General features: G+C 52.7%; 2 protein-coding genes across 10 annotated transcripts in view; both read right to left on the bottom strand.

Moving 5' to 3' along the window:
* Positions 1-14,160, bottom strand: part of XG (Xg glycoprotein (Xg blood group)) — a 31,538-nt gene extending 17,378 nt beyond the window's left edge. Inside the window, exons 1-4 of one of the 8 annotated variants that reach the window (XM_045996427.1) lie at positions 13,958-14,159; positions 5,173-5,214; positions 3,601-3,624; positions 1,138-1,200 (exon numbers count right to left, since the gene is read on the bottom strand). In XM_045996427.1, the coding sequence (XP_045852383.1) occupies positions 1,138-1,200; positions 3,601-3,624; positions 5,173-5,214; positions 13,958-14,018 (190 nt within the window). In that variant the 5' untranslated portion in view covers positions 14,019-14,159. Of the gene's footprint in view, positions 1-1,137; positions 1,201-3,600; positions 3,625-4,500; positions 4,628-5,172; positions 5,215-5,706; positions 6,039-13,957 lie in introns of those variants that run through there. The other 7 variants (XM_045996422.1, XM_045996420.1, XM_045996426.1 and 4 more) reach the window with 7 other exon arrangements.
* An 8,465-nt stretch (positions 14,161-22,625) lies between these two features.
* LOC123934971 (CD99 antigen-like) overlaps positions 22,626-27,297 on the bottom strand; it is a 31,142-nt gene continuing 26,470 nt past the window's right edge. The window contains exons 9-10 of one of the 2 annotated variants that reach the window (XM_045995289.1): positions 24,684-24,740; positions 22,626-23,186 (exon numbers count right to left, since the gene is read on the bottom strand). In XM_045995289.1, the coding sequence (XP_045851245.1) occupies positions 23,161-23,186; positions 24,684-24,740 (83 nt within the window). In that variant the 3' untranslated portion in view covers positions 22,626-23,160. Of the gene's footprint in view, positions 23,187-24,683; positions 24,741-25,100; positions 27,090-27,297 lie in introns of those variants that run through there. The other variant, XM_045995290.1, reaches the window with a different exon arrangement.

The raw sequence follows: 27,297 nt of genomic DNA, 5'->3' as shown, positions 1-27,297 counted from the left end.
TGTAATATGTACACTGCAATGTAATATATATTGTAACATATACAGATATAGAACTATGGTATCCGTATGTAATATATATTTCGCAAAGTAATGTATATATCACAACAGATACAGATATAGATAAAATGAACTATTACTTGGCCACAAAAAGAAGGAAATCCTGCTACTTGTGACAATATGGCTAGAACCTGAGTGCATTATGCTGAGTGAAATAAATCAGACAGAACAAGGCAAAGACCATACATCTCACTATATGTGGAATTTAAACAAAAAGAAAATCAAAGCAATGAGAAGGTCCTAGACACAGAGAACAGACTGGTCGTTGGAGAGATGGGAAGTCAGGGAGGCCACAATGTCTGAAGGTGGTCAGAGGGAAATCATCACAAAAAATATGTCGCTTAGGTATACACATTTGGCAGAAACCAAAATGAAGCAAAGTGAGGGAATCACTCTATATAAAATTCAGTATCATGTTTAACTCTGATGGGGAGATGGGGAGATAGGAAGGGAGTTCCCAGGTAGATATATCTTATTGCCAAGTACGAGTTCTTGAATTCATCATGAAATTACTTAAAATACAACAAGGCTCTCCTCAGACAAAGATGACAAAGGGACATAAAATAAGGATCACAATTCGTTCAAACTCTGGGCAGGTTTTAGGTTTTTGGCATTACTGGATCACTAAGGATTTTACTGACAATGTTTCCTTTTATTTTATCTACTTATTTATTTTTAGGAAATCTATGAGAACTGGGTCCGCCGGGTTTTTGAAGCCAAGGAGACACGGAGGGTCAATGACTTGTAATGCACAGTGCACACAGGGGGCCTTTTTTGAACAGGACGTAATTTGGAGCTCTGCAAACAAGTGGGAAAGGAACTTGTCCTCAGCACAACTAAAAATCCATCACAAGAACATACACGAGCGTCTGAGCATGCGGTATTTTCCAGAGCTCAGAACAAGGGGAAATAAAATGGTTCGACCTTCCGGCCCCCTCCTGCTTAGGAATGCAACTCTGTTTCCTGCAGAGTGAGCTGCTCCTTATTCCAAAAGCAGCCTGATGACCCCCATCCCCCTTAAGACAAGGCAGGCTTCACGGAACCAGGCTGGGAGGGAGCCCGAGGGCTGAGAACGCTTACTTCCACTGTTGTCCGGCATCCCGGGCTGCGGGTGGTATGGCGGTTTTGGCCTTGGGTAGAGATCTGCGGGGAAAACGACATTGCATTTTCAGCACAGAGAAATAGCCTCCTGTCACGAGTGACCTATACAACAGGGACGTTGTGCAAATATCGATTTTCTGTCTTATTCACATTTGCTGCTCACGGTGTCACAGATGGTCACGAACCCACTGGACATGACTGAGTCGACAGACATGAAATCTGAAAACTACAACTTAAAGGGAAAACACACAAGGGCGTGTGTACACACACATACACACACACCACACACACACACACACACACACACACACACACTGTTCCTAGAAGCTAGCTTCCGTGGCGAACACGGTGTCAGAGTTCCAGCTTGCTGAAAGGTGCAGGCTTTATGATAAGGATCAGCGTGCCACCAAAAAAAAAGCCAAAAAAGGCAGAGAAATTCTCCTGGTGTATTTTTAAATTGATGTCAATGCTTTCTTACTAAGTATAGTCTTCTCCTGGTTGTTGGTTATCTCTCTTTTTCTTTAATTTTAACTATAGTATTTACTTATATGTAATATATAGGATATTATGCTATGTGCTATATTATATATAATATACAAGTGTATCTTAAATTTATGTTATATGAATATAGTAAATATATTATTTATTTTATACTTGATTTAATAATGTATATGATACATATAATATATACTGTGTATCATATATGTAGTTATAATATACAATTCCATGCTATATCATTTAACTATATTGTTTGCTTTATTTATATGATATATGCTACATGACACATATTATATATAATTACAGATATATTATTACATTATACAAATACATTACTTAATTTGCATGTATGTCATATAAACTACATTATATACTCCATAATATGTATAATTATTTAGTACATTTCATTATATGGTACATAAATATATTAGTTATTTTATGTACAATTTATTTTCTTGTTTTAAAGGACTTTATTTGTTTATTTATTTTAGAGAGAGAGAGAGAAAGAGCAGGCAGGGGAGGAGCCAAGGGGGAGGGAGAAGGAAGGAGACAGAAAAGAATCTGAAGCCGTCTCCACCCTGAGTGTCGAGCCCAATGAGGGGCTCGACCCCACAACCTTGAGATCATGACCTGAGCCAAAACCAAGAGTCGAAGGTTAACTGACTCAGGCTCCCAGGTGCCCATCATATATAATTTAATAATCTATGTGCTGTCTATCATTTATGGTATGTGTGCTCTATGTGTGGTACAGAGTAGTTATAATTCTATATTTTATTTTATTATACGGTATATCATTTATGTATCATTTATGTTATATATAATTTATCATTTATTTCATATACCATTTATCATTTTATATATATTATATATAATTTATTTTATATATAATGTATCATTATTTTTTGTTTATCATTTATATATCATTTATTTTATGTATAATTTATCATGTATTTCATATATCATTTATCATTTTATATATATTATATATCATTTATTTTATGTATAATGTATCATTATTTATTGTATATCATTTATATATCATTTATTTTATGTATAATTTATCGTTATTTTATATTATTTTATGTAACATTTATCATTATTTTACATCATTTATTTTATGTATAATTTGTCATTATTTATTTTGTATCATTTATATATATCATTTATTTTATATATAACTTATCACTATTTATTTTGTATTATTTTTATATATCATTTATTTTATATATGATTTATCATTATTTTGTATCATTTATATATATCTTTTATTTTATATATAACTTATCACTATTTTGTATCATTTATATATATCATTAATTTTATATATAACTTATCACTATTTATTTTGTATCATTTATATATATCATTTATTTTATGATAACTTATCACTATTTTGTATCATTTATATATATCATTTATTTTATGTATAATGTATCATAATTTATTTTGTATCATTTATATATATCATTTATTTTATATATGATTTATCATCATTTATTTTGTATCATTTATATATATCATTTATTTTATGTATAATGTATCATTTATTTTATATCATTTATATATATCATTTATTTTATGTATAATGTATCATTATTTTTTCCATATCATTTATTTTATACATAATTTAAGAATGGATATCGCACGTGACCTGTGCTATCGAATCGCGTATCATATGATAAAAAACGTCCGATACACATCCTGTGTGTATTACGGAGGCAGCGTCGATACACAAGACTGGGTCCCTCTGCCCACGTCGGGATCAGTCAGCCCCCACCCCCAAAGGTCCCAGCTACCACACACGATCCTTCTTTCTTATGGCAGAACTTTCCAGACCGGCGCCCCGAGCAGCGGTCAGATACGCGGGTCGGACCGATGACCCGTGCCGCTCCTGCCGGCCGGCGGCCTCGTGGAGACATGTGGATGCCGCGCGTTCCGACTCACCTGAGCTGGGCTTCTTGGTGGGCTCTGCGGACAAAGAGGGGAAGCGAACCCGGTGAGCCTGGAGAATGTGCCGCGGCCCCACAAGGAGCCGTGCACACCCTCACAAAAGATGAACAAATGAAGGCAGGGAACAGGTTTCGAATATGTGTATTTCGGGAAAGGGGGGCAGGAAGAATGCCGCGTAGGGTCCGGACCTCCCCATCTTCCCCGGGGGCTGTGCAGGCTGCGGTGGGTGTGAGGAAATCTGAGGAGGTCCGCTCGGCTCATAAGCACACGACTTAGAGCAAAGCCCTTGCGGAGGTGAGGGACAGATGCTTTGCACAAAGGCCGCCTTAGCCGAGAGCCTCCAGGGCCCGTGGCCACCTTTCACCAAGAAGGTGGCCGTCTGGCAGCCCGAGGCAGGGGAGGCAAAGACAGGCAGACAGAGACACTTTCTGCTCCCACAACACTGCTCTGTCTCTTCCTTTCATGTGTGTCTTTATTCATTCAACAAACGCTGAGTGTCCACGTGTCCAGGAGGGTGTAACGCGGATGCACACAGCTCCCCAGGCGATGGCACGACCACAAGGCCAGCCTTTGGGGATGTGGACATCGGGTGGGCTGTGCTCGGGGGTGCAGAGCACAGTCTGGGTGAGCCTGGGTGTGGGGTCTGCGTGGGCAGACGGGGGGGACGGGAGCTCAGAGGAGGGAGGATGGACAGGGCTGAGCAAGCACAGACAGGACCGCCGCGGTGCACCGTGGCCGGCCTGCTTCCAAGCAGATGAGACCACTTGCTCGAACTCCCTCCTGCAGTTCACATCACGTCTCCTCACGGTCCATCCACTGGCCGGCAGGTACCAACCGTCCTCCCTTTCCAGGGCTGCACCAGATTCCCTCCGTGCATGCACTGTGACCACACACCTTCCAGACACTGTGAATGGCTCTGCTGTTCCCGTGCACGGCTGTCCACGAGCACGCACGTGGGGACATTGGAGTCCCTGCGGGTCCTTGTCGTGAGCATCTCCCCAGGATGGGAATGGCGGGGTTCTCCGCCAGCGCTGTTTGCCGTGAGCGGCAGCCGGGCTGCTTCCCACAGCCCCGCTGCTTCCCACAGCCCCGTGTCCCTTCTCCGAGTTTTCCATCCCCTCGTGCCTGCCGCTCAGACTGACCTTTGGAGGATGCCACCCAATACCCTCAACGGGGGTTGCAACCATCCACACTGGGGCTACCCTGACCTCCCAGTGGTGCCGACCAGGAGCAGTAAAGCCTGAGGACCCCAGCGCAGCCTCATGGGGGAAACAGAGTCCCCACTTTGGCACACCCCTGCCGCTCAGCTAGACCCGAATCCAGACCCTCGTGCACGGTCCAGGAGCCGAAGAGTCAGCTTTCTGGCAGCAAGAACGGGCAGGTGGGCTCACAGGTGGTGTAGACAGGACGTGGGGGTCTCTCCAACCCCATGCCCCCTTTCCGGGGAAAGCGAGCAGCCCCGTCGACGGAGGCCGATACAAAACCCGCTGGGGAAGGGCCCCCAGACCCCCCAGCAACCGCCAAGCTGCTGCAGAAGCAAAGCCCCCAAGAAATACGGTCACTCACCGGGGTCGTCAAGAGCATCGGCCAAGTCGAAGTCACGCTGACCTGTGGGGGACACAGAGGGCGTAAGTGGCGTGGACGGGAGGCGTCAGGGGCCCGGGCTCCTGGCTGCAGGTGGTTCCCGTTGCCCCGTGCGTCCACGGTAATCAGACGGGGCCTCGGCGCAGACGTCAGTCCACGGCGAGAGCTCAGGGACAGTCAGAGAGTCTCCACCTCCCCGTGGGGTTGTCAAAGGAGTATCTTGTCTTTCCCAGAAGCTGATGCCCTTCACCCAAGACGCATCTTCTGGAGATCGTGATGCTGTTGCTGTCTTCAAGGAGGACAGCATCCTCCCAGGATCTCAACTCCTTCCAGCTCCCGAGCAGACCACGGGCGTGTTTCCAACACGCCGAGCACCCGTACACTCTGCAAACACCGCTGGGCACTGGGCGGGCGCCAGGGAGCCCGGTCAGCCCTGCTTCCCACTGCTTCAGGGGGACGGGAGCGTGAGCACCCCGAAAGGGAGAAAAGAGAGGCAGCGGGCAATGCACTTCTTACGTGAGCACACCCGGAGGTCTTCCCGGAGGAGGTGATGGGGAGCTCTTTCAAAGGTGCGGTTGACGTACGAGACTTGCGAGACTCCCGAGAACGAAACACCCGGGTAGTCAGACAGCAGCATATCTGAGACAAGGTTAGTTCCCTCCCCTCCAGGGAGAGAAATGCACATTGTCCCTCCGGCCAGCCGAATGGGGAACAAAGGCGGTTAGCTCAGCCCGCACACAAGCCAACCAAATCCGCACAAAGAGCTCTAACATGGCCTGAAACTGCCATCGGGACTAGCCAGCTGCACCCTGCTTGTCCCTCTGCTCCCCAAGCCGAAGCCACCGTTTGGGACACGTCCCTGCTCTGACTGTGAAAGCGACACAAAACCAGCTGTTTTCTGCTATTTAACCCGGAGCCGAAGCCGCCCCCTGCCGAGCGACACATCTCTCTCGCTGGCTCGCTCGGGTGTTACTTTCGCTTTGCAAACTAGGCCTGACAGCAAAGAGTTCCCTAACCTCTGCCCAGTCCCGTCACTGCAGGAATTTGGCAAGACGTCCCCAGGAGCTGCTCCCGATCTCCATTCCTGGGTTCCCGGGACACGCATGGGCAGAATTCTGGGGTCTTTCCTTTCTGCGCTCAGACACACGGGTGTGCGACGCCGGCCCGGCCACACGCCAACCCCTGGCTCCCCAGGACCTTCCCCCGCCCCCCGCAAGCCTTTGCAAAGCGCTCTGAACCCGGCCCTCCTCCGGAGCTCAGACAGTTCTGAGGCTTTCTGGCTTGCTGGGAAATGGTGAAGGACATCTGGAATCTGGGCAGGAGCTAAGATCCTATTTGTGCTTTTTCGCTGGTTCAACTTGGTGGCCTCCCCATGCAGCAAGGTTTGGTGGCCAAGCACACGCCTCTGAGGGGCCTGGAGGCTGGGGTGCACCCAGCAGCAGGCCCCGCAGTCCACAGGGGAGGCCCCGGGGGACGTGCCCCCGTCCAGAGCCAATCGAACGGAGCCGCTTCCCACTGTGAGAGGCGCCGGTCCCCCCCGCGCCCACGTCCGCCTGACCAGGGTCCCCTTCGCTGCAGCCGCTGCCTGTTGCTCATGCAGGGACAGCCTGGCCCCATCTGCTGCCCCCGGGGCTCTCTCTGGCCGCCTTCGTCCAGGATGGATGCACGGGGCTGCGCATCAACCCCCTTGCAGGGCAGCTGGGGACGCACACCCCCTTCCGTGCGGCTCCCGCGCGCAATCCCCTGGCACAGGCGCTGATGTTCAGGAATGACCATGGCCCTGCTGTGGGTTCCAGGCACCCCAACAATAACCCGGCGCCCAGCAAGCTGCTCCCAAGGCCTCGACCATGCCTGTTGTCCCAGATAAGCAAAGGCCTCTGTGTTATCTGCGCGGATTGCCCAGCCCAACCGCTGACCCGGCTCTCCCAATGCCTGTGCCCAGAGGGCGGGAACCCCGTGCATGGAATGTAGGATCCCTCCCAGCCACCTCTGCGTGCATTAATGGCCAGGGAGCCCCCTCGCTGCCTTACAAACCTCCCAGATCTGTGCCCCCTCCCTGCCCAGCAGCACCTTGGCCCAGATGCCCGTGTGTCCCGAGCTCCGGGGGGTAGAAAGGAGGACGGGGCATGAGGCAGCCACATCTGGAAATGTGGGGTTTGCCCTGCCAGGGCTGATGTGTGAGCAGAACTCATGCAAGCATGGAGGGGAGGGTCCCCGGGACCTCTTGCATCAGCTGTGGACTCTGGCCAGCCTCAGGCGCCCGTGGAGGGAACGTCCACTCCTGCAAAGCAGGGGGAACTGGCCAGGCACCCAGCGCTCTCTGGGGGCTGTGGCCAAGACCGGGCAAGGGTCCCCATGCAGTTCAGATCCTAGCTGGGCGGGGAGGTCACTTGGGCTGAGGAGGCCGCTCCCAGAGAGACACCCAGGGAGGGACGGTGCTCACGAGGCCATCGGCATTATTTTCCACTCGGAGCACATGACCCGGCTCATGTCCCAAGACTTGTTTCTCATCTGTTTTCTCCTTTGGCTCAGCAAGGTCGGAGACTAATAATCAAACCTACATGTGCTGGATCCGGGACCCGGGGAGAGAGTAGCATCACGTGTCCTGGGGTTGTGATGCTGGTGACCCCGCTGGGATCCCGGGGATGTGGGCGTATGGCGGCTCATGCTGGTGGGGAGGCTGATGGTCAGTGTTATACACAACAGCCCCCTCCCTCCACCAAAAAAACAAGCTATTTGGGGTCTTTGAGTAGCCATTGGAGGAAGATGGTCGTCTCCAGGAGCCAGGAACCAAACTCAGAGCTCCAACCCCCACCGGCCCCCACGAGACTCCCACCGCTCCCTAGTGCCCTCCGCATGCCCTGAATTTCTCAGCTAAGGCATGGACCCTCGACTCCACATGACCACGGAGTCCTCAAACAGCAGGACCGTGCTTGGAAGAATCATCACGGCACACCAATGCGTCAGGGTCCCCACTGCCCGCGCGGCCACGACCGACCTCCACACGAGCCCCGCCCGAGCTCCCCCTGCAACCACAGAAATCCTGACTCTCCACTGTATCTGCCTCCCGTCCAGGAATATATGCGTTGTTTCTTCACGTACAATTTGACTGATTTCCTCCAGTTGCGGGGCTAATTGAAAGCAGCCTTTGGGGTCAGTTGCCGCCCAACACTTGCCTCCCCAAGGCTCCCGTTTGTAGGACCCGTTCCCTTCCTTGATGCTTCCTCTCCTCCAGGGACGTCCCTGGAGCAGGGATGCCCAGACAGCCAATCCTGACTTCCCCCAGGCCAATCCTTTCACTCGGCTCCGTTGTTCTTAAATATATATATATTATTGTACAAAGAGCATATTTTCGGAGCTCTTCCCCAGGATAGGGAAAACTCACAGTGCGTGCATTAGGTTTGCACGGACAGTGACAAGGAGCCCGGGGTGGGGTGCCCAGGTGGGCGGGGGGTGCATGGCCGCAGGGCTCTGCGTTCTTCCTCTGAACAGCTGTGCCTGCAACTGTAAGAGTTTCAGGGCGCTTCCGAGCTTTCTGTTTTCCTGCAGCAGCAAGGGTTACGCAAGAGGGCTGGGTTCTCAGGCTGCACAGCTGTATGCCCATGCAGGGACACCAGGAGGGACTCTCTGTCCAGAGACAGCAGCGCAGACCCTCTGTGGAGATGAGACGGTGGTTCCTGGAGCCCCTCCCTACCCTTCTGACCCTGCAGCTCAGGGCAGTGGAACAACTCCTGCAAGGTCAACCAGTTGTCCTGGTTCCTAGTGTCCCTAGGTCCCCTCTGGATGAAACCCCTCCACCCTGACAACATGCACGGTCCCGGGAAGGGAAAGTACTTGGTCACAAGGGACTAAGACGGCCGTCGTGAAATGCTGACCGTCAGACAAGGCAATATCGGAAGCTGTGTCCTAGACCTCCGAGGACACAGTGACGCACAGCCTGCATTTCTCTCCAGCTCCTCGGGGAGATTGTGGTCTTCCCACCCAGTCCTGGAGGGTGGAGACTGATGCCTCCGGAGGCCTCCCTCCTGGGCGTGTCAACACTGTGTGCTCACATGACCACCCCTCCGAGCCGGTCCTCATCCCCTCTTCTTAGAAGGACTGCCATCCTATGGGATCAGGGCCATCCTAGTGACCTCATTTTACTGTAATCGCATCTCTCAAGACCCCCACCTTCAAACACAGCCCCATTCTGAGATCGTGGGCTTAAGGCTGCCTCCTCTGAATTTTGAGGGGACACAGTTCAGCCCGTAACAGACTTAAACCATGGAAACACCACAGACATTCTGCTGGGATAGGCAGGTGGCTCTCATGCAGCCCCAGTCCTGGGGGGAAAGAAAGGAGGTTTTCAGCAGAGCTGCATGAGGACAGGCGGAGCACATTCCTCAGGCTCAGAACTTCTGCCTCCACACCTCTCAGACCCTCAAGGGCACGCGTATCAGCCCATAATCCTCTTAGGAGCAGATTCTGGTTCAGCAGGTCTGGGCGAGGCCGAGACTATCCTTCTCAGCAGCTCCCAGGGTGTTGGAGCTGTTGGCCCCGGGGACCCTACTCTGCAGACATCCCTCCTCCCAGCTCTGTCCAGGTCAGGGAACCTCCCAGGATCTGAGAGATCCTCACCCCCTTCAAGAAAATGAGAGCCAAAGAAGAGCCCTAGGCTGTTTCTTCCCATGAGTAGGAGGGAAGTTAGCTTTGAGAGAGGCTCATTGACATCATTGTGGGTGGAGACACGCGATGCTCCCCTCGTGACCTGGTAACAGGCAGGGGCTCCCCGAATTCCCAACACAGGAGGACTACCTACAAAGCTGAGAATGCATCCAGAGTGGGGCTCCAGGAATGGGTGGTGGGATGGGGGACTCTGCATTTTGACCAGGGCCACCCCCAGCAATCCTGAGGACCGCCACCCACCAAAGTTCCCCAACTACCTCCCCCAGGGATCACCGTTTGTCCAGACCATATTTTATTGGGATCCACAAGGATAAAAACAAACCATCAGAAGACAGTGTTTTGGGAAAACTCTTGAGAATGGTTTGCTCCAGGGTCATCTGGGAAACCGGTCCGAATGCTCACAGCAGAAGGCACAACGCTTTGTGAGCTTTGCCCCCTCGGTTCTCAAGAATGTGGCAATTTCTACAGCAGCTGTCCTCACCACAGGGACACCTTCTTCAAGTGTGTAGCTCAAGGTCATAGGGAAAGCGGGGATGCTAAAAGATTTAACAGACCTGGCTCCACTCTACTCTAGCACCAGAAACAAACACAGGAGTTATTTCTGAAGACAGACCTGCAGGAGACCCAGGGGGCTGAGGACAGGCACATTGCAACCCTCCAGAAAACCTGCAGACTTGGTGTCTCAAGCAGTGGAAGTGGAAACATGAAAGCACCCTGGATGTTTCATACTTTGTGTCAGTGTGGACAGGCTTCACTGCCCAGATGTTTGGTCAAATGCTAGCGTAGATGTCACTGGACCGGTACGTTGTTGATGGGACTGCCATCTGCAATCACATACTGGGAAAGCATACCACCGTTACTAATGTGTGGGTCTCCTCCATCTGTTGAAGGCCTTAAACGCAATGAGTAAGGTCTCCTGGAGAAGAAGGGAGCCAGACTCAACATGGCAGTGTTGTATCCTAGCTGAGTTGCTAGCTTGCCCTGAAGGTTTTGGACTTGCCAGCCCCATAGTCCTGTGGGGCAGTTCGTTAAAGTATATTTGAGTCTATAGATTTATGATGATGATAAGGACAATGATCATAGATAGATAGGTGGATGGATGGATAGTCAGATAAATGATGGATGGGTAGATGTATGGGTGGATGGATGCATACATAGGTGGATGGATAGATAGATGGATAGATGGATGGATGGACAGATGGATGGATGGATGGATGGATAGATGGATGGATGGATAGATGGATGGATGGATAGATGGGTGGGTGGATGGATGATGGATGGATAGGTGGGTGGATGGATGGATGGATAGATAGATGGATGGTTTGTTGGATAGATGGGTGGGTGGATGGATGATGGATGGATAGGTGGGTGGATGGATGGATGGATAGATAGATGGATGGTTTGTTGGATAGATGGGTGGGTGAATGGATGAGTAGATGAGTGGATAGACATGGATGGATGGATGGATGGATGGATGGATGGATGGATGGATGGATAGATGGGTGGCTGGATGGATGATGGATGGATAGGTGGGTGGATGGATAGATGGATGGTTTGTTGGATAGATGGGTGGGTGGATGGATGAGTAGATGAGTGGATAGACATGGATGGATGGATGGAAGAATGGACGGATGGACACATACATAAATTATGGATGGATGGATAGATCAATGGCTGGATGGATACATAAATCATGGATGGATGGATGGATGGATGGACAGATAGATGTACGTATATATAGGTGGACAGACATCAGGTGGATAATACTTAGATCCATACATCAGACTCAGGCTGATGGAGACTCTCCTGCTAACATAAGATTTCTCAACCTGAGCTGCAGCAACATTTGGGGCTGGATCCCTTTCTGACACGTGCAGCAGACATCGGCGGCCTCCTTGGCTTCCACCCGACCCACTCACAGGCGTGACTGCCAAACAGGACTCCAGATATTGCCAAGTGTCCCCTGGGGTCAAAGCGGCCCCCATTGAGAAGGGCGGGCTGCAGTATGTCTGCCCGGGGGATGTCCCTTTTGGCCTGGCCATGCTGGCTGCTGATGCATGGCCGAATGGGGAACCCCAGAGCAGCTGGCCCCTCGTGCCACAGATCCATGGGTCTCCACCCAAGGGTAAACCAGAGGGCCTGGTCCTTACTCATCATTCGTCCCAGGGAGCCCTGACTCTGCACAGCGTCACTTCGGGTGCTTCTGAACCTACAGGTCCCAAGCCCCACCCACATACCATAGGAGCATCTCAAGGGGGCAGTACTTGGCCTGGCGTCTTTAATCCGGCCCCCTTCCAGGTGACTCTGCACTACAAGATGGAGAACCACTGCCCTACATAGCTGGGCAGGTTCAGCCCCACCAACAGGCATGGTGACAAGACAGGCTTAAATGACTCATCTGGGGCTTGGCCGTCACACCCAGAGATCAGCTAGATCAGACGTAGTTGAGGGTCCACGAGGAACGAGGCAGAATTAAGGGAGACTCTTGGTTGGTTCTGGGGTGCGCTCAGCGTGGGCTGCAGTCCCGTGGCCCAGTGTGGCCTGGTCTATTGCCTTGGGCACGGATCCCACTCTCCACGTATCAGCCAACCACAACGCCCCACAGAGCTGGGTGCAGCACAATAATATGATAATACATTATAATAACATATATAGAAGACGCTATATGTTTAGGGGAGAAACATGCATAAAGATAGGTACTTCCTTCTTTCTCGAGAGACCCAAACCACAAGCTGGCCTTGGCAAGTTTCATTTCTGCTTCTGCTTCCCGATGGCAGAACCTCAGGCCCGTGATGGAACCCCACCCCGTGCCTCAGTGTACCCATCTATAAGGCGGCGGCAAGCACGGCCTCATCATGGGACTGCGTGAGAATCCGCTGGGAGGCTGATGCGTGCGTGGGGTACAGGACACGAGGCTGTCACGGAAGGAATTTGGTGCACGTGGGCCACAGCCAGGGCCTCGCCAAGGACACCCGCCAAACACCCAGCGACGTTCCCACCGATGCCCGAGGAACCGAGTGGCTCCTGAAGGAATTTGCCCCCCTCGTCCCTGAAGCATCCGATGGACGGAACCGTGCAGGTCTCATTGTCCCGAGGGGTTCGCTGAGCCTCCCGCTGTCCCCACACAATGACAAGATCAACTCTGGGACCTGCTTTCCTGGAGGTCGGGCTGCGTCTGCCCCTGGGCAGCTCCATGTTAAAACGAGCATTTGCCCTCTGGTTCCTGGTAGGATGAATGTGGGGACTGGCCTGTCCCTGCATACGGGAGCTCCGGAATGCATCGCACGCTGGGGGAGATGGCCAGCTGACCCTCACCTCTCCACCCGCCCCCGGACAACCTACGCCCCATCCCTGAACACACCCCGAACAGGAAAAACAGGACGCACCACGAAAGGGACGTGGGAACACAATCCCGCCTTCCTAACCTACAACATGTCCTAAACCTCCATCCCACCCGCCTCCCCGTGCTTGCAAGAGGACCACGAAAATGACCAGAGGGGCTGCTTCGGTCCCAGATCTCACGTGTTCCATACGGTTCCCAAATAGCCTCCTGCCCCGCCCTCCTACAAACAAACACCCCCTCCGCACCCCTCCCCGCATCTGGGACGCAGCCGCGTGAGCTCCAGAGGCAGCTCTGGGCGTAAACAACTTCCATGACTTTCTTTTGCAACCAAGAAGGATCTCATTTATCCAAGAAGCGGCAGAATCCAACCCCGCGTGCCAGCTCTGGGTTTACCCCGAAAACCGGCCGAACTAATCTTTTCCATGGGGAACAAGGACTTTAAAAGACCCTTTGCTCCCCCGGTTGAGCTTACATCACGGAGTAGGAGGGCCATGTTGGAAACGCAGAGCGGAAAGGCCAAGAGCGCCCCTTGCTTCCAAGCGCTGTGGGCCCACGTTCTGCCGGTTCTGGGTCCGGGTTCCGGGCTCCACGGCGACCCGCGGTCCCCTGTGCCCTCTCAGAAGCCACCCATCCCGTCTCCTCTAATGCCGTCTGGCAGCTTCTCCCCGTTTGATCAGCAGAAGCTGTTCAGGAAGGAGATTTGAGAAGCAACCAGACAGCACCACGGCAGCTCTCCCTCGGGGCCGAGACGGCGCTTACCTTGCACGTGCGCCAGGAAGCCCAGCACAGTGACCCAGAAGAGGCCCCAGGGTCTCTCCATCCTTGACGGCAGCAGGAACGAACCTCCTTGACGGCCGCAGCCCAGCGGCGCGTGAGATCCGGCCTCCCGAACCCCACCCTCCGTGTGTTGACTTCCTGTCTCCCGGCTTGGAAGGAAGGGAGGCCAAGTTCCAAGCGGAAAGTCTGAAGCGAGCTGCAATCCCTTTGCCAAAAGCTAATGGGGCCCGTGCTCAGACGGCAAACCCCACAGCCAGGGCGGGCGAGGCCCGTGTGTGCTCGATGGAGGTCTCCCGGGGCCTCCCCAGAGCAGGGCTCGCTGGCGGACGCTCAGCACGGCGGGAAAACAGGCACCACCTGGCAGCAAGTGGCCTTCCCCACTTCGGGAAGCCGGCACACCTGCTCAACAGCTCTGCTCCCTGCCGGCGTGGGAGGTGCTCCGAGATCAAAGTGTTGCCAACCCCGAGCCCCAGGAAGGACGCTCCCTGCCCACAGATCTGTGCATTCCAAGCTTCCTGCTTCCCCACAGGGGGGTTTCAGGACGAGCTCACGCATTCGTCCCACAAACACGGGGGACACAAACGTCTTCTGAGCCAGGCCCACACTGGCTGCCGGGTTGGCGGCGGTGAGGAATGCATCGTTGTGGACAAAGAGGAGGGGACATCGAAGGTTAAGCCAGACGGTGCTCGCGGGGCATTGCATGATGCAGGGATGCACACCGAGGCCTCGGGGACAGGGTGGGGGGGCGCTGGCAGGCGCTGAACTCAGCCAGGTGTCGGAAAACTCTTCTGGGGAGGACCGTGGCCTTGAGAGGATTATAAAAGCTGAGAAGGAAGGACGCAAGATGGGACAGACAGAGCATTAGGGCCGAGAAGTTGTAGGCTGTAGGCTCTCCGTACAAGACAAGAAGCCCACGGCCACTATGTGGGACAACTCTAGGGGGCGCCATGCACACCACCAACGGTTATCAACTGAAGGTCTGCATCCCCCCGAGATCCATATATCGTAGCCCCATCTTCCAATGGGATGGGATTGGACGTGGCCCCCTTGGGAGTGACTACACTGAGATCAGGTCATGAAGGTGGGCTCCATGATGGGATTGTGTCCTGAGGAGGAGAGGAAGACACACCATAGCTCTGTCAGTCCACCCCGTGAGCACACGGGAAGACGTGGGGTCTCTGTCCCAAGGAGACTGGCCTCGGGACGAACCAGCCTCGGCCCCGCCTGGATCTCAGACTCCCAGCTTGAGCCCCGCCTGGATCTCAGACTCTCAGCCTCCAGGACAGTGAGAAATAATGGCTATTGTTTGAGCCGCCCAGTGCTTGGTATCTTGTCATACCAGCTCAGGTGGACGACGGTGCCAAGTAGGACAAGTGCCCCAGAGGCGAAGAGTAGCCATTCTTTGCCTCGTTCCTCACGGACGTAGGGTGTGACTTAGCGCATGTCATGTGATACATCAGATAGCATCTGATAGAGCCTTCATGATATTCCGTACATCCGGGGGGCATAGTTTGTCGGCTAAACCATTCCCTGTCCATGTAGGGATGGTGCTGTGGGATGGGGAGGCCAGTGGGGTTGCACAGTTGATCCTGGGGCCCATTCGCTGCTTTGTGGGCCATCAGAACCGAGAACAGAGATTTGCCCTGACATTTACGGACTTTGTCCGACTCTACGTTTATGGATAGTCCGTGTTTCGAATTGAAATGTATCACAGCCAACGTTGAAAGCAGCCCAAGGTCCATTGTATTTGGTGTCTCGTTTTGTCCCGTAGGAAAGGGAGCGAATGACCGTGTGAAATGAAAAGGCGGGATGTCGGGAAAGTTATCTCACCCTCGTTCCTTCCTCCCGACCCCCCAAAAAATCATGGTCATGAAGCATGGGAGTTGGTCCTTCGAGCACAAGGACAAATTCGATGGAGAGAAAGGGAAGGGAGAACATTCGGGGAGAGCAAACAGGAGGTGTGGACCTCTTGAGTCCCGGCTTTGATAATAAGGTCTGAGTCGGGTCCCTTGAGGATTACCATAACGACCGGCCGGGTCTTGACTTTGCTAGTCCTGGATGCTGTATGAAGATCTCGGTCTGCAGGCTGGTGGGAACCACAGCGCAGCCGTAATCAGGGGAGGCTGGAGATGGTGTCCTCTTGGGAAGAGAAGCCCACCCGTGCCCAGGAGATGAGTTACAGAGGGGGCTGAGTTTGATGCAAGGAGGTCACAAAAGCCTTTGATGCCTGCTGGGGGAGGTGGACAAAGCCAATAGTCATGGGGTGGGGTGGTTTCAAGCATTCTTTGGAGAGAGAACCTATGGAAATATGGCACCCGTATCCTACCACAAGAGGACCCTTCTATGGATCTGGAGAAATTGCAGTCCCTAGCATATGGCAGAGCTTGGATTCAAAGCCAGGCAGCCTAGGGGCACCTGGGGGGCTCCGTCGGTTAAGAATCTGACTCTTGATTTTGGCTCAGGTCGTGATCTCAGAGTCGTGAAGTCAAGCTCTGCATGGGGCTTCCTGCTCAACGAGGAGTCTGCTGGAGACTCTTTCTCTCCTTCTACAGTTCCTCCCGCTCTCTTGCTCTCTCTCAAATAAATAAATAAATCTTTAAAAACCATTTAAATCCAGACAACCCGAGTCCCAGACTCATCCGTCCTCAACGTGTCCTGTTGATGGTTGGCCCGAAGCGTGGGTTCAAACATGACCTGTTACGTTAAACCGAGAGGAAATTGGAAGAAGGCGGCTGGTGAAGGGGATGGAGGTGACCATCCAGCCTTCCGTCTTTGGTCCAGCGTGGGTCGGGTTGACCCTAGAATGAGAGAGCAAAAAGTCAAGAGCAATGTCCGGTGCTTGGCGTGAAGAGAAAACTCTGGCTCGGACCGGTTGGCTTTTCACGTTGAGTGAAACACAGGGGCGTCTGTTTTTCTGGTTTCCTGAGTATTCGTTACATCTCCAAGTCTCACGTCTGTCACCCAACAACTACTTGGAAATTACCTGCTTGGTGTCAAGCACAGAGAGGCGTGGGACACTGAGCTAACTCAACAGGCGCCGTGCCCTCCAGAGATGGACACATCGGTGTTTTCGGCTGAGTTGTGTCTCCTCGGAAACATACGTCATGGTCCTCAACGCCAGGAACTCAAAACGTGACTTTATTTGGAAACAAGGTTCTTGCAAACGTAGTTAGTTAGGAGGACCCGGGTGGGCCTAGAGAACTGGACCTTCTCATGGCTGATCCAAGTGGGACCTAAATCCAATGACATTGTAAGACATAGATGAGGAGAGACAGAGACGCAGAGGAGAAGCCACATGAAGATGGACGCAGAGATGGCAGGGACGTGGCCATGAGCCCAGCGATGCCTGGAGCTCCAGAAGCGGGAAGACGCAGGAAGGACCCTCTCCAAGAGGTTCAGGATGGAGCATGACCCTGCCCTGCCTGGATCCCCACGGTCCTGCCTCGCCTGGATCTCAGCATCCCTGCCCCGCCTGAATCTCAGACATCTGGTCTCCAGACCTGGGAGACTTGATGAATTCCTGTGGTTTTAAGCCGCCTGATTGGTAATTCTTTGTCACAGCAACAAGGAGACATTCATAGATGTCCCTTTCTTTGAAACAAAAGACCAAAAAGGTACTGACTACGCATAAGCCTTTTTCTTCCGGCACAGAAATTACCCCCCAAGCCCTCTGTGCTACGTATCGGCAGAACATCGCCACGGTCACGTTGGAAAGCCCCGTCGTGTTCATCAGCGCCGTTGCAAACTGTCACACAGGCACGTCCTTCACGCCGTGGTGGGTTTTTCCTCCCCTCCCATCACTAGGATTCGGACACGACAGTACAGTTCTCGAACACGGGTCGGAGCCCAACCGAATGCATTTCCCACGTGCCTGTCCATCCTCCGTGACACGTGGACCTGAGTGGAAAAACACAGGCACTCGCCTTACGTAAGAGCACTTTCGGGGACCCAGAGCCCGGCTTTCTCGTGGCCACCTCGAGGTGGAGAATGCGTGGCAGAAAAAAGGCTGGATAGGGCACCCGGTGACCGGCCGCCGAGGACACGGCTGGGGAAGCACTCAGTTGCGGGGAGGAGGGTTCGAGGGGTCTTGTGCCGTCATTGAGTGCTTTGGAGCCAGCTGGGACTGAAACCACCTGAGTCCGCAAAATGTGTCCTGTCCTTTTCTTCCTTCCTTTCCTCGCTCCCTTTTTCTTTTTCTTTCTTCCTTTCCTTTCCTTTCCCTCATTCCCCACACAAGGCAAAACAAAAACAAAAACAAAACCAGACAAACCCACACTATCGACGCCGCAGACATTTTACAGAAGACCCGGATTCTTTCCATCCTCGGTTGGGAATCCGTCCGCAGCACCAAAGCCGCCCGGTCGCCGATCCAGGAATTTTTTCCCCGTTTTCCCAGAGTTTACAGCCGCGTGTCCACAAGACCCTGCGATTACGCCTCCTCACCCACCGACACACACTGACCGACCCTTGCCGGCCGCCTCCCTCCACGCGTCGGCAAAACGTACCAACTCACCATTTCCAAAAGGCTCGGAACCGTCTGACCCCCGGCGTTCGTGCCCAAGAAAGACAAAAAAAATACATCCTGGTCGTGAAAGCGGTTTCTAAACCACCTTCCCTTACGCACACAAAAGAGCTGGATTTAGCCTCAACAGATGTGAAAGGGGAAACGAAGCCTGACGTTTTCTGCCTGTTTTTTCCCCCGACACCGGGAGACGCGCGCACGTGTGCGTTGAGCGTCTGGTGATCCGGTTCTGGTTCTGTCCACCCAGGGCCGTCCTGTCGGAGGTGAGGGACGCAGGGCACAGTGGGGCGCACACAGGTCTGTGTATGTGAGAGAGAGAGAGATGCTTTCAGGAAACCTGCATGTCCGATCCCAAACTCCCCACGGGACCGTCGATCGCGGCAGGGGACGTGCTCGGAAAGACGCTTTCTCCCCATTTCCCCGAGCAGGAAAAGGAACAGGGACACCGCCCTGTGGACGAACTTGCAAAACCGCACGGTCAGCATCAGAAAACAGACACCAAAGGCCACATCTGTGTCAGTCGGTGTCCCTGAAGCGTCCACAAGGGGCAAACCCGAGGTAGAAAGCAGATGGGTGATTTCCCAAGGACGCAGTTCAATTGTGTCCGTCCCCACCCCCCCGCTCCTGCTCCCCCAAAATCCCATATTGGAGTCGTCCCTGGAAATCCTGCAGAATGTGAGGTTTGCTGGACCTCAGGGAAGTGTCAGTGAAACTGGTTAGGACGGGGTCACGCCGGACTCAGGTGGGACATGACCGGTGTGCGGTGTTCCCATACAAACGGGGACTTTTGCACACGGATGGGCGCATGGAGGCAGAGCGGAACCAGCCAAGGGACGCCCCGGCCCTCCAGCTGCCCCGGGGAGTGGAGACGCAGACAGGGAGCAGACTGTCCCTGGGATGCTCTACCGGGAACCGGTGCGGTGCCCTGCGCGGTCCCAGACTTCGGGTCTCCAGAACAAAGACACAACACGCTTCTGTGGTTTAAGCGCTTCCCACCCGTGCTACGAGCTGCCACATGCAAGACGGACAGGAGTGTTTTTGCTCACGTCTTTGTCCGTCTGCAGCACACAATGGGGCAGAACGACCCCCATCCCGGTCTAGTGAGACACGACAGCTCCCATGGGCAGGACGGGCCGTCCAGAGCCTCCCTCGATTCCATGGACTTGGGTACAAGGACAAAAAGGTGCACAGAATATAAAACACCTGTTTCCATTGCCCCAGGTTTGCAGTGAGAAAGCAAAGGGCGGCAGGTGTCCCGGGACGTGTGGGCAGGCAGCGAAGCAAGCCCAGAGTGGGACCTTGGACCACATTCCTCCCATCTATGGGGCCAGGATGCCAGGTGGGTTCCTGGCGCAGAGAGGGAGGGAGCCGACCTATTTGATACCCTGCCACCCGCCATGTGCCCCGGAAGCCGGGTGTGAGAACAGAAGGGGACGGACAGAACCGGGAAGGAGCACTCAGCCTCCAGGGAAGCCGGATTCTGCGAAACCGGGCTGTGGGCACAAGCCGCGTCTGGCCATATATGACCATCCCCTGAGCAGCGGAAGGAGATACACTGATACCTTGTCAGGCACTCCTGGCCAGAGACGCTCTTGTAAACTGGGCACGGCCAAGGTCAGAAATCCCTGCAGGCCTCCCCAGCTGTGCCCCGTCGAGGGCCAGAGGGTCACTTGGTCCGTCTCTGCAAGCCACGCAGGGTCTGGGCAAACCACCCCATTTGGCCGTTAGAGGCGGGAGGCAGCCACACGCATTCCGAACAAACAGGAGATCTGGACGACCACCCAACGTGATGCGTGGACACAAAATTTGACTCGAAGGCCACAAAATTTTCGTACATCCCCAAATATGCCTGTTCTTATGGAATCTTAAAACCACAGAGAGTTGGGTGCCCGGGTGGCTCCGTGGGCGAAGCCTCTGCCTTCAGCTCAGGTCATGATCCCAGGGTGCTGGGATCGAGTCAAGCATCGGGCTCTCTCTCCGTGGGGAGTCTGCTTCCCCCTCTCCTTCTGCCTCCTGCTCTCTCTCGAATAAATAAAATCTTTATAAAAATAGGTTAAAATAACAAAATGATGCAGAGTCATAAAAACCATTCACACGGCAGACCGCACTGGGGTTCTGGGGTGGGGGTTGTGTGGTCCTGGGATGCACGTGGTCGTTGGACCCCCACGTGTCACTGGTGGAGGACGGCCACGTCTTACGCCCCCCAGTCAAAGGACTCTAGTCTCCCACACAGGTCTCAGCCCAAACAGCTCCCATACAGGACGCACAGATGGGACAGAGCTGATCAGAAGGATTTCACATTTGCGTCCTCTGTATCTTCAACACCGAGAATGCACGTGGGTTTCCACGTTCACTCTCAGGAACAAAAGCTTCGATCCACTGGAGAGGGAAAGAAAAACCAGAAATGATAACAACAGGAACAAGGACACGTGAAAAAAATGGGCAAAGGGTGTATTCACGTGTCTTCCCCATAAATGGCAGGCAAATGGATTTTCCCACGCATCCCCAATCCCACCTGCATTGAGAGAAATGTAACCTAAAACCAGGGATTTGATGCTGTGTTTTCAACAGGTTGGCAAGGCCCATAATGTCTCCACAGCTTTTGGAGGAGACCAGAGACATCACTGGGAACACCATGAATTTACACAATCTTCATGCATTTAGGCTAAACACACACACACACACACACACACACCCTAATGAAGCTGGCCTCAGACAGTAAACAAATACACACACGCTTGCACAAATGTTCAATGCCCGCGTTTTCCTGATGCCGACAACCTGCACTCAGCTCACGCGGGTTGGCTAAACGCATTCGGACCGAGGCGTAAACCCTCTAACTGGGTTCCTGTCTCCCGTAGCCCTACATAAATTTCTTTTTTTTTTTTTTAAGGATTTTTAAAAAAGACTTTATTTATTTGAGAGAGGAGAACACAAGCAGGGGAGAGGCAGGCAGAGGGATAAGCAGGTTCCCCACTGAGCAGGGAGCCCGATGGGGATCTTGATCCCAGGGCCCCGGGACCGTGACCTGAGCTGAAGGCAGACACTTCAACCATGGAGCCCCTCCAGGCATCTCCCCTACATAAATTTTCTCATCCTGATTTCAAAACCGTGACCCTAAGATTCCTCATATAAAAGCTCAGAAATAACTAAACGAAGCCATTTTCGTCAAGGAGGAAGAGTACACTCGCAGCTCCTTTCCAGTCGTTAGAAACAGCAGGAGCTCGTCTGCCACCAAACAGTGTTACCCCAAAGATAGAGCAACATCTCCCACCCTGGCAATGAACACACTTGGTAAAGACACGACCGTTAGCAAATTTTCACCAAAAAATCCACAAGGAAGAAGACGGGAGTATCTGAAAGCAGGGGCGACATCTGATTCAGGGGAGTATCTGAAATGTAGAGGAGTATCTGACTCCGAGGAGTATCTGACACACAGAGTAGATCTGATTCAGTGCAGAGGGGTATGTGATGCAGGGGAGTATCTGCAAGCAAGGGAGTATCTGAATGCAAGGGAGTATCTAATGCAGGGGAGTATCTGAATGTACAGAAGTATCTGATGCAAGGGAGTATCTGAATACAGAGAAGTATGCAATACAGGGAGTATCTGATGCAGGGGAGTATCTAAAACAAGGGAGTGTCTGGATACAGAGAAGTATGCAATGCAGAGGAGTATCTGAAAGCAAGGGAGTACCTGACTATAGAGAAGTATCTAATACAGGGGAGTATCTGAATGTATAGAAGTATCTGATGCAGGGGAGTATCTGAATACAGAGAAGTATGCAATGCAGGAGAGTATCTGGATGCACAGGAGTATCTGAAAGCAAGGGAGTATCTGCATATAGAGAAGTATCTAATACAGGGGAAGTATCTGAATACAGAGACATATGCAATGCAGGGGAGTATCTCAAGCAAGGGAGTATCTGAATACAGACAAGTATGCAATGCAGGGGAGTATCTGGATGCTGTGAAGTCCTTGTTCCCGATGTACCAAAACCAGTAAAGGAAAGTAGGCAGCGAAAGAAAAACCCCGAAAAGACAGGGGCACACTTGGGTTGTCCATCCCACTGGTTTCCACAGCCTTCTTTAAACGTCACCCCATGGCAAAATATTTCAGTAAAAAAGTACTTGGTTTCTCGTTTCTTTTTTATTAGTCTGGCGTGGAAAACAAGAACAAAACAAACAAATCCTACCCAATGAAGGAAACCTCGAGGACACTAGTGGAAGGTTTATCTCACTGTATCCGAGGGTCAACGCCAGGGACGGGTCTTTTTAGTTGACACGTGGTGTGGTAAACCGCCCAGAGTTCCGGGCGGGAGAACCTGTGCGGGGTCGGTGTTGGAAAGACTCTGCCATGGAGAATGGGTCTCACCCACCCCATGGGGAAAGCCCTAACAGCCCCGGAGAGGGGGAGCACAGTTCCCCTCTGAAGGCGACGCGCAGCGTGAGAACCCCCCTCGTCTACGCAGCATGGTGCAAACGGGCGCAACGCATCTGAAGGTCAAAACAAAGCGTCTCAATGTAAGGACAGGCGCGGGCAGGACGGGGCTGGAGCCTGCCGTGGCCGCCGCCGCCCGTGCACGTGATTTTAGGGAAGACACAGCCAGCGAGTCTTGTCCTTCTGCTGGGAATTACGTCACGGACGTGCGTCGTGGCCAAGCTTCTATTTTTCCAGAAGACTCCACTGGACTGTCAAGGACAAACAGACGAGAAAGACTTGAGTAGGCATTCCCGGCTCCCCCCAAAACCCACATGTCACCAGCTGCTCCGGAAACATTTCAGACGCGGGTGATTCCCCTACAAGATACGTGAGCGCGAAACCCATCACTGACAGAAAGCAAATCCTGACTCTGACCTGCTTGGAGAAAAAGAGTCAAGAAATTCAGTGTATGATCAACTCTAGCTAGAAAAAAATACATACTCCACGAAAAATAGGAAAAAGAAAAAAAAAAAAAACAGGAGAAGGCATTTTCTCCTAGAAAAAAACAAATAAAAACATACACCATGAGAAATGGGGAAAAAATATAGAAGGCATTTTTTAACTAGGAGAAAAAAAAATTCATACTCCAGGAAAGCTAGGGGAAAAAATAGGAGAAGGAATTTTCTCCTAAAAAAACAAAAAGCAAAAAAATAAAAACATACTCCAGGGAAAATAGGACAAAAAAATATAGAAGGCATTTTTTCCCCCTAAGGAAAAAAACAGAAGGCATTTTCTCCTACAAAATAACCAAAAAAAAAAACCAAAAAAAAAACAAAAACCAAAACAAACAAAAAAAAAACCAAAAACAAAAAAACAAACCCCGAAAGCAACAAAACAAAGCAAAACAAAAATACTACAGGAAAAATAGGATAAAAAATATAGAAGGTATTTCTTTTTCCTAGAAAAAAAATATATATACTCTAGGAAAAGTAGGGCAAAAAATAGGAGAAGGCATTTTCTCCTTAAAAAATAAATAAATAAATAGATAAAAACATACTCCAGGAAAAATAGGATAAAAAACATAGAAGGCATTATTTTCCTAGAGAAAGAAATAAGAACACATTTTCTCCTACAAAATAACCCCAAAAGCCCAACAAAACAGAAATACTCCAGGAAAAATAAAATTAAAAAATACAGAAGGCATTTTTTTCCTAGGGAAAATAAATACATACTCCCGGAAAAGTAGGGGAAAAAAAAGAAGAAGAAGAAGAAGTCATTTTGTCCTAGCGACTGCTCGGACACAGCCAAAACTGTCTCCGATCCACCAAATCTCACCGTACGCAATTTCCTAAATCCAGTCCCGTGGTGTTTATTAGTCTGGAATGATTTCGGGCCGAGATTTTGCTCAGCAGCTCATTTACAGTTTACAACGGGAAGTCACAGCCCGTGAGACACAGACGTCCCCAAAGTGTCCATTTTAAAAGGGAAAGTACGTTACAATGTCAGGCGACACCGATCTCGGGTCCGCACGGGTCCCATTCCCTACACGCTGCCTCTGGCGGGGCAAACAGGTACATCCCCACGTCCCTATATATAGGGGAAACGCGCTCACAGACGCCTTATTTTATTTTATTTTTTTTTTCCAACGCGGCTTTCGAAAGTGGACCTGACGGTCCGGCGTCTGCCTTGGGCCCCGAGAAGCTCCCCTCATTGGGGGAAAAAAACCGTCCCATGGACCTCGTTCTGCTCGTGGTCCCGAGGCTCACCTGGCTGGTCGGCGTTGGGGCTCTGCTGGTTCTTGGTACTGGCCTCACCCTGGTCGGCTGAAAGGAAGCACAGAAGATACCCCAAGGGGGTCAGTACACAGAAGTCCCCCCTCATGTCACCGCCAAGCACGGTGAGCCCCCCACGGTCCTCCCCACCGGCCCACATCAGCGGGACCTGGAGGGACGGACACCCAGACCCACCCGGGGCAGCTCCGTCCACAGAGGCTAAGGCTAAGGCGGCCTCGCCGGGTCCCGTTGGCTCGATTTCGAGTTTTCCCGGTTTGGGTCAATTAAAAAACATTTTTTTCCCCGAAATTTCTCTTTGGCATCTGAGCACACAACTGCTGTCCCCGACGTCCCCTCCCCACGACCGAGATCCCCTCCAGATGTCGACGGAATTCAAGACAAGGGACAGAGTCGCGGGCAAAAGGCGGTTTATTTCCGGACGGTGTCGCTCGGGAACACCGGCCGCCAAGGGGTCCCCGAGTGGACGCTGTCCCAGACCCTTCACAGAACTTGGAACTTTGTACAAAGCAATGCGCCCCACTCGGGGCAGGGACAGAGCAGACACGCCACACGCCTTCCACTGCGGGTCCCGGTGGATGTGCCAGAATCCCACTGTCCGTCGCCCTGTCCCCCCGCGTCCCCTTGGGGGCAACACGGGAAAGCGCTTGTGCCCTTCTGATGCTTTTCGATGTTGGTGTCGCACACCGCCGGCTCTCGGAGAACCTTCTCGAGGTACCAGTATCACGGCTGGACGTTGGAGGGAGCAGGACCCCGGAATGACCATGGACGGAGAGTGGGGTGGACGCGACCTGGGACAGGACAGGTGTCTGCTCTCCGGGGAGCAGGACCCCGCATGCACGGGGCACGGAGCCCAAACACCGGGGCCGCTGGTGCTGACAGTCGTGATTCTGACGGGGCTTGGCCACCCGGGCGCCTCTCCCCAATCCTGACGGCCGGGCTCTTTGCTGGACCCGTTCACACCCTTGGCCAGGGCCGACACTCGAAAGAGACGCCAGGCCTTGCAACCAGCAGGGGTGCAGAGCCAGACTCCCCGTCTCCCAGAGGGGACCTATGCCCGCCTGGGAGACATCACGCACCTCTGCCCCTAAGGGGACACCCTGTTGCCCAAGACACACCCTGCATCCCACCCTCTCCGCCCTGCCCTGCAACCAGGAAAGGCCACCCACAGCGTATCTCAGAATAAAACCAAAGCACATGCTTTTCGTCGGCACGGGGGACCACTTTTCCCTGGTAGGTCCATCACGGAAAGGGCAGCTTTACGGGCCTCTTTGGCTGGGGACTCTTTATGCGCAACGCGCGTTTGGAGCCAAGACCACAGCCCTGGGGCACCGCCGAGCCGCTGTGCCTGATGTGAGGCAGCACACACTGGACTCAGGCCCACCGGGGAACAAGCCTCATTTTATGGGAACAAAGAGATCGGCAGGGACATCCTCCAAAAAGCCAGCGGTGGCCAAGGTGACCACAGGCAGGGGAGGGGAGGGACCAGACCCAGGAGCAAAGCACTCAGAGCCCCCAGGATAGCTCCCTCCCCGTTCACTGCCCGCGCGAACCCCACAACCTTCCAGAGACCCAGGGAAAGGAGACGCCGGAACATGCCCGGGGCAGGAAAACACCCACGGATGATTTCCCATGTACGGGACAATCCAGAGTGCATCGACTCTCTGGCCGGGGACAAGCTCCACTCCGTTCTCGACAGACGTTCAAATTCTACGACGGTGAGATTTTCAGGTTGTTCCTACACAATGGGATTTTTTTTTTCCCCTTTCCTTACTGGAGAAGTGAGTCAAGCAGGACAGTCCCGTATTATTATTATTTTTTAAATAACACGGGTCAGAGCGACAGCAAGGAACTGCTTCGTGGGACGTGCAGAGGACGAGGCTTCCGAGAACTCCAGACGCTGGAAAATCAGACGTCAAAAGCTGCAAATGCAACGCGGGCTTTGCCTCGGGACCCCCCGTTTGGCCCCGTTCAGCTTCAAGTGTGAATTTGACGGACGCTCGCGAGCGGGATGGAGGCACGGACTAAGCCCCCTCCCCGCACCCGCCACGCCGCCTGCCGCAATGTCTTTCCTGCGGATTTAAATTTAGAAGGAAACCGTTGCATTCCTCCTCCCGTCCTAAAAGTCCTTGTGCACAAATACAGTCTAACACCAAGCGCGTCCGTGCGTCTGCGAGGGGAGGGGCAGGGGACACAGAATCCGGGATCGGGTTGGCGTGGGGGGAGGCATCCCATCCCCGTGGCAACGGACTGACTGGCCGCGGGGAACGGGGCAAATGCCAGGGTTTGCGTTAGCCTCTGCGTCTCGGCGGACACAGATCACACGGGGGCAGCTCCAGGTGTGCGCACGGTTTCCTGCTCGTCCCTACGGCCGCGGCTCATCTGTAACGAAAGGTGGAGAAATGAAAACCGAACCAGACGGAAAAAGGGACCGGGGGAGCTCTGCAGAGGTCCCGGCGCGTGCAAAAGCCCTGGGCAGCAGCCGCCGGCTCTGCCAAAGACAGTCTTTGTGCTCAGGAGTACAGCGGGTTTTAGGATTTTTTTTAAAGCGATGCTTGAAGGCCAAGGGGCCGTGGGAGGCACGGGTCAG

The sequence above is a fragment of the Meles meles genome, chromosome X (genome assembly GCF_922984935.1).
Source record: "Meles meles chromosome X, mMelMel3.1 paternal haplotype, whole genome shotgun sequence".
In the NCBI taxonomy this organism is placed as follows: Eukaryota; Metazoa; Chordata; class Mammalia; order Carnivora; family Mustelidae; genus Meles; species Meles meles.
This window is presented reverse-complemented; position numbering and strand designations above follow the sequence as displayed.